The sequence below is a fragment of the Electrona antarctica genome (assembly GCF_951216825.1).
Source record: "Electrona antarctica genome assembly, chromosome: 4".
Lineage (NCBI taxonomy): Eukaryota > Metazoa > Chordata > Actinopteri > Myctophiformes > Myctophidae > Electrona > Electrona antarctica.
Genome location: NC_136809.1, coordinates 16,002,483 through 16,009,982, shown reverse-complemented (window position 1 = coordinate 16,009,982; position 7,500 = coordinate 16,002,483). Strand labels below are relative to the sequence as shown.

The following is a 7,500-nucleotide window of genomic DNA, read 5'->3' as shown; positions in this document are numbered from 1 at the left end:
TATGGTCAGGTTTCAGCAAGTGTTTAATTATTTGCATAATTTGGAACAGGATAGGTGATGATCCTGTAGGAGGTGATAGATGATACACAGCCTTCTCTGTACAGAAGAAGTACAGAGAAGCTCCCCCACATCCAGTGGAAGAAGGTGATAAGGATGCTCTGGTGCCAATTAAGTTCTGTCAGGCAGAACCCTCATAGGCCTATCTCCATATCTATTTTCTTTTGTAAATAAATACTAAGTACAGTGTCACATAAAAGTATAAAAAATATCCGTCACATCGCAACGCAATGTGAGCTAAGCTTGTACTGTTCATCTGCTATTTTTGAAAACATTATAAAGTGAAATTGGTTAAGTCTGTATTTAATCAATGAAAAGCTTTAACGAGCACCAGCTGAACATACACACACATGCCCGCACACGTGCACACACACACACACACACACACACACACACACACACACACACACACACACACACACACACACACACACACACACACACACACACACACACACACACACACACACACACACACACACACACACACACACACACACACACACACACACACACACACACACACCTGCCCTCTGCAGTGCTCTAGTCTAAAGTGACTGGAGTCTGTCTCATTCCTCTCCAAAAGCCCTTGAATATGATTAACTGTGATTTAGTAATCGCACACCATACCTGTAACTTTCATTAGCCCACAGGTTCGTCAGTTGAATACCCATGCTGTACAGTACTATAGACAAATCCACGGCGGGATGCCCTGGGCGCAGCCATAGCTGAGGTGTACCATTAATTCATTCATTCAGTATTGATTGCCTACACCTGGTCTGCAGGACACCGCTCCATGGATTCGTATATGTTACAACACGTGTTCATATGAGGCGATATACTGTGCAGTGTGCAGTATATGTTACATAATTCGGCATGTGTTTCTACTTGTGGATGATTAATCTTACCGTGAGTGACGTGAACACCAGGGAGATGCCTCCAAAACCACTGAAGGAAACACCCAGGAAGATGAGAGCAGACAGCACTGCAGAGATGCGAGGGAAACACAGTCAATCAAAATAAAATAGAACAATGTATAACGAACAATTCTTACGGAGCAGCCTCTTGTAGACAGGATATTGAAATGTATGTTGTTATGCGGCCGAAATGGCCGAAATGAGTTTTCTTCGACGGGTGGCTGGCATCTCCCTTAGAGATTGGTTGAGAAGTTCAGTCACACGAGAGAGACCCGGAGTAGAACCGCTGCTCCTTCGCCTGGAAAGGAGTCAGCTGAAGTGGTTCGGGCATCTGGTTAGGATGCCTCTCGGGCGCCTCCCTAGGGAGGTCCTCGGCGCACGTCCCACTGGGAGGATACCCCGGGGCAGACCAAGGCGCAGTTGGAGGAAATAGATTGACTCACTGGCCTTGGAACGTCTTGGAATCCCCCAGGAGGAAGTCACTAATGTTGCTCTGGAGAGGGAAGTCTGGAGCACTCTGGTGGAGCTGTTGCCCCTGCGACCTGACTACGGATAAGCGGTTGAAGATGGATGGATGGATGGATGTTGTTATGCTTGTCACTCGTACATTCCCAGTCACACAGAAGGTGCAGATTGATTCAGGAATCTCTTCCATATTTTGGGCTGAGCAAAGTTACGTATTGAGGATAAAAAGTGAGGACAGAAAAGTGAGGACGCAAATTGTGATTGGCCGGAATGAGATGATGTATGCTGATAAGAGCGCCCTTCACTTCACATGGGTGTGATTTTTTAAATGTATCTTAGCCTGTTGAAGCCTGGCTGTGCACTGTAGTTAATTGGGTGACTGGCGGCTGACGAGTATATTGAGGGGTGCCTGTTAATCCTGTTAGCTGATTGATTAGAACATGGGGAGCATCTTGGGTGGATTGATATTGTACTGTGGTGGTCTGCAGAGTATAACAATGGAAACATATATATATTTTTATAATTGTTTGTTGTCTTATAGCCTGGGTCAAATTACAAGTATTTGTTTCTCTGAAAGTCTGCAGTGCATTTTTGAAATGTTCATGTGTGTTGGTTAACTGACCTTTTGCACAATCTACACTGTTAAACTGTGAATGTAAACGATGAATCATAATAATGGCTTGTACATCCAAACTGAGTGGAATGTGATTCGATGAGTTGAATATGTGTGACCTTCTATCTTGTCAGTTGGTTCACATAATGGTTTGACTTAATTTGAATGCACACAACAAAATGTGACATTTGTCAGCTGACAATGTCAGATGGGGAAAAACTGTAAAGGGCAGCGACTTTAGCCAGATGAGCTATATTTTGTTAACAGCATTCATCATCATCATCATCATCATCATCATCATCATCATCATCATCATCGGTTTAAAGTAGGGTTGGACTGGATTCTCGATATGTCTTTCTTCCACCAGGAACGGTCCATGGCCATCTTATGGTCGATGCCGAGCGCTTCATGTCAGCCAAAACAGTCGTCTGCCAGGTCTTTTTAGGCCGGCCAGACATTACTTTCTTCACCCAATCGATCTCTTTCTTCCTTACTACAGTACGTGTCCGTACCGTCGCAGTCTGCCTCTCCTCACCACATCCACTAAGGCCTCCACTGCTCCCATCCTCTGTCTCAGCTCTGCACTGGTCTTTCTCTCCCTCAGTGACACACCGCACATCCATCTGATCATCCTCATCTCTGCTCTGTTCAGCTTCTCTTCATGCTCCACTCTCAGGGCCCATGTCTCACTTCCATATGTCATACAACTTCTGACGCAGGCAGAGTACACTTGCCCTTTCATCTTCAGGGATGAATGTTAGAAATGGCATGAGTTTGCCTGAACTTCTTCCATCCACTTCTCACCCTTGTGGTCACCGCTAGGTCCATCCCCACATCAGTGTTAAGAATATCCCCTAGGTAGCAGAAACTGTCCACCACCACATACGTCTCCCCGTCCACTACAAGCATTAACATTAACAGCATTAAACAATGAATGTAGGCTATTTCTTATGGACATGTTTATAAATTTGGAACAGGGGTTCTCAGCATGGGGCCCGGGGACCCCCATGGATCCTTGGGGGGTGGTTCCAGGGGTCGCCAGCAAAATGATTGATACTTGATAATTAACACTGAGGATTTTACAGTGTATATGTGGGCCCCAGAGATGAAAGTAGTATCAAATGGGGATGGTGGCATAATACTTAACTAATACTTAACTTGCATAATAACTAAACTAAACTATCAAACTGAGAGTCCTTGAAATTAAAGCACTTGAGAGCCACTGACTTAGAGCTATACTTAAGATATACTTATACAGAATTCATCTATTGACAGTCAATATAGAGCGTTGCAGTCCCGCCCCCCTACCATGGACCAGGAAATGATTCTCCGTTCATTTTCCTCATAGACATTTCAGAAAGTATTTATTTAAAGACGTTTACGCCGCGGACAAAGCCAACTCGAGTCGTGACAAATCATGACAACAAACCGAACAAATAATTAGAAAGAAGAAAAAAACGGCAGGTTACAACACTGTTTTTGTTGTTTTTCTTCTTTGTAATTATTCGTTTGGTCCAAAATATTGTTTGTGTTGTCATGAGTTGTCACGACTCGAGTTGGCTTTGTCCACGGTGTAACCGTCTTTAAATAAATACTTTTCGAAATGTCTATGGGAAAAATGCATTGGGATTAATTTCCTGGTCCATGGTAGGGGGCGGGACTGCGACGCTCTATTGAACATACAGTAAGTGTCATACTTGATATTAGTAAATAATGTACAGTATCACTTTGAAATTATGAATGAATCCCGTCTTTCTTGCAGTACACAGCGATGAGCGCGCTGATGTCCCGGTACACTTTTTTCGTTCCCGATCCGCTCCCTTTTTGATTGATTGATTGATTGATTGTTCTATTTAGAAAAAAAATTACATTATTAATGCTGCATGAGTTGAGTATCTTACCTTTAGGGTTATATGCTGCGACTGCTATAACAGCACAGGAAAATCCAAAGCAAGAGCTGAAACACACACGCACGCACGCACGCACGCACGCACGCGCGCACGCGCACACGCACACGCACACGCACACACACACACACACACATTAGCATTAGTTGAACTTGTTGATGGAGTATACAGTAACAATGCTTGCTGCAGGCCTGCATGCCAGCATAGAAGAGAGGTTTTCAAAGTGGGCGGAAACTACAGTTATGCATGTCTTTCATAGAAGTTTAGTTATGTTATTGTTGTGCTTTTTTTCCTTTTCTTTTTTTTGTTGTTGGCTTGTTTTAAGATAGAAAGGGTATATAGTAGGCAGACTAGGCACTATTAGCTATGGCTTCAGCCTACACCTTTTCGGCCAAAATATTTTCTGTAAAGTTTGTTATATACTGTATATGATTTAAGACCGAAATAAAAATATTCATTCATTCATTCATTCATGCACAGAGCCTATTTATAGGTCCTTGGCAAGGAAATGTTTGGGAACCCCTGATATAAGAAGTGAATTCACTTTATTCTGTGTGTGTGTGTGTGTGTGTGTGTGTGTGTGTGTGTGTGTGTGTGTGTGTGCGTGCGTGCGTGCGTGCGTGCGTGCGTGCGTGCGTATCATCTCTCTCTCTCTCACGTGTGTGTGTGTGTGTGTGTGTGTGTGTGTGTGTGTGTGTGTGTGTGTGCGTGCGTGCGTGCGTGCGTGCGTGCGTGCGTGCGTGCGTGCGTGCGTGCGTGCGTGCGTGCGTGCGTGCGTGCGTGTGTGTGTGTGTGTGTGCGTGTGTGTTTGTGTGTGTGTGTGTCTTCCTATCCTCTTACCTGCCGATGAGCCTGAGCATGCGTGGTCCGTACTTGTCCATCAGAATGCCCAGAGGCAGAGTGGCTGCGCTGATGATGAAGGAGCCGATGGTGAAGCCCAGATTGAGCATCTCGTCCTGCTCCACACATGTGGCCCACTTGCCCGTCTCCCACGACGTCTGGTTGCTCTCCACTGTATGATTAGCAGTGTGATTTACTGGATGGGAACAGACACAGGGAGAGAGCTCGGTAACGTGGCACCACATGGACCCTGCACGGCACGTCATCATTTGACGACGTCAACATTTTGTGGGGAAATGCATACATGACATAGGGTATTTTTGAGTGGTGTAAACCACTCCTACAACTGGCTTTGTTAGTTTACGTGTCTGTCTGTTTGTCTGTCTGTCTGTTCGTACCAAAAAATGAGCATGGTTGCTATGGTCACCCAGTTCACACAGGTGTGATTTCATTACGTCAGACCACAGCTGATCAGTCTATATAAGACCTTACACCACTCAGTTCACACGGGTGTGATTTTTTATTTATAGTGTGGCTTGAAAGAGGGAGCCATGGAGTGTAAGTGTGTCTCTCCGGAGGAAACCCTGTTGGACCGATCAATGCCGAATTTCTTGTGCACACTTTTTAGCATACGATTTATTTTACTTTGATCGGCACGGGTAACATATGTATGATAAAGGACTGCTAAATAACATTTCATGAGTGCTGGTGATTGTTGTGCTTATAATATGAACTCATTCTGAGCCATTCATTCACCTGGTAAGACTTGAGTCGTGCTCACATTTAGTTCTAGCAAGTTATTTGTTTGTTTGTTTTTTGCACCACAATTGACCAAAGTAAATGTTTTGTGTTCAATGTAATAATCAAAATTTTGTAAGTTGTCATGTTAAAAAAGATCTAAAATTATTATCTTTTCTGACTTGAATCTTGGGCCTGACTAATCCATATCCATATTACAATTAAAAATGTAAACAAAAAAAAGAATGAAAACTAGATGGTGTAGAGAATCACGTCTCCTCCCAGCAACATGGAGTCACCAGCTGCTTCTCTTCATCTGACAGTGATGAGGTTCAGCTGGAGGGCGTAACGCTTGTAGAGTATAACACAGAACAGTATGTCCTCCACTTCCCTGGTCCACTCACTGAACCATGTGGTTAGACTTGGAAAATGAACAGGGCAGTAAATCACCGTATGTATTTGTGTTTGGTTCCAAAGCCTCAAACGCAACATGACCAACGTTTTGTTCATGTTAGGAATGCTGGCTGCAGCATATCCTCGCTGTCGGGTGGAAACCTTGTATGTCCTTTTTTATTATTATGAAACTTAGACTTCACCACTTTTCAACCTATCTTCATATAATTGGTCCTCACTAATGTTCATGTAAAATACCACAAATGTTTTTCCTACTCAGTCTCACGAGGGCTGCGGGCAGTTCATAAACCGTAGTAGGTCAAAGAGTTTTATTGTCTGTATTAGCCCGAGGGCGGGAGTCTATCCCCACTTCACCCTGGGAGATGGATGGCTGAGGTGGAGCGCAACACCTCATCACCCATCAGCTCCCATGCAGTACTTACCACGTGACTTGCCACAGCCAAGCCGTGCTACTCAAACGCTGAGTTGGCGATGCAAGGTTTCTGCCACTGTTTGTTTGTTTACACACATTCTGATTTGGTCTATTGTTCTTTATCTTTTCTTTATCTTTTCTATATCTTTTCTTTTCTTCTCTTTTCTGTATAACAATGTATATAATTTGTAGTCTTTCTTTACCTGTGCAGAGGTGGGAGTAGAAGCCTTCGCCCTTCAGCATGAGGAGCAAGGAGCCCCAGCCCAGCAGCACGGCAGAGAACAGCAGGTTCTCTATGACCGCCGTCACCGCCATCCACCACCTCCGCCTGTACGCCTGACACAGACTGGGAGCCATGGCTATAGCAGACAGGAAGGGTGGAGCAGAGGGAAGGTTGGTGGAGAAAGATGGAGAGGATAGGAGGGCACAAAAAGAGTCAAGTAATTTAGTTGAGTGGAAAAACATTGTAAAGAAAAAGGCAATAGATGCAAATCTTCTCCACAGCTTCGCCCTTTGCCCTCGGATACAGATATATTGGATTAAGATATTTGAGACATTCTCTGATATTTTGAATATTCATATTGACCCCGATCCTGTACTAATTATTCTGGGTTTGTCAGACTCCATTAATATGTTGACGAGAGCACAGAAACAACTCCTCTAATATGGTCTGATTACAGGAAAAAAATGTTTTGACACACTGGGAAAGGAGAAGGCTCCTGCATTTAAACATTGGCTAAATGAAATGACTAGTACACTTCACCTTGAGAGAATAAGGTACTTCTTGAAAAACAAAGAGAGACTATTTGGCTGCCCCTTGTCTGTTATTTGAGTGAAAGCACTTAATGGACAGACTGTATATCATCTTCATTTCAGATGTTGTTGGTTTCCATGACTATTACACCATCTTACTCTTTTATTCTATGCAGTGTCACTGAGCGGTATGGGTTGGCGGTATTGGGGTTTTTCTGTCTGTTTTTTCTTTCCTTTCTTATTTTTGTTTTTCATAAATGGAAGAAATGCATACTGTACCAAATATATAATCATTTATAACCTGTTCTTAATAAAAAGTGCTCCTCGGAGCACAGATCTCCGCCAGGTCACTGAGGTCAGGTAATTATAGGTCAATGTGAAAAG

At 43.7% G+C, this 7,500-nt stretch overlaps 1 protein-coding gene across 1 annotated transcript in view; it reads right to left on the bottom strand.

The window, feature by feature from the left end:
- The window catches only part of slc43a1b (solute carrier family 43 member 1b), a 33,748-nt gene that overhangs the window by 19,053 nt on the left and 7,195 nt on the right, over positions 1-7,500 (bottom strand). The window contains exons 2-5 of the mRNA XM_079499630.1: positions 6,567-6,722; positions 4,800-4,995; positions 3,954-4,009; positions 966-1,042 (exon numbers count right to left, since the gene is read on the bottom strand). Coding sequence (XP_079355756.1) covers positions 966-1,042; positions 3,954-4,009; positions 4,800-4,995; positions 6,567-6,720 — 483 coding nt within the window. The 5' untranslated portion in view covers positions 6,721-6,722. The remainder of the gene's footprint in view (positions 1-965; positions 1,043-3,953; positions 4,010-4,799; positions 4,996-6,566; positions 6,723-7,500) is intronic.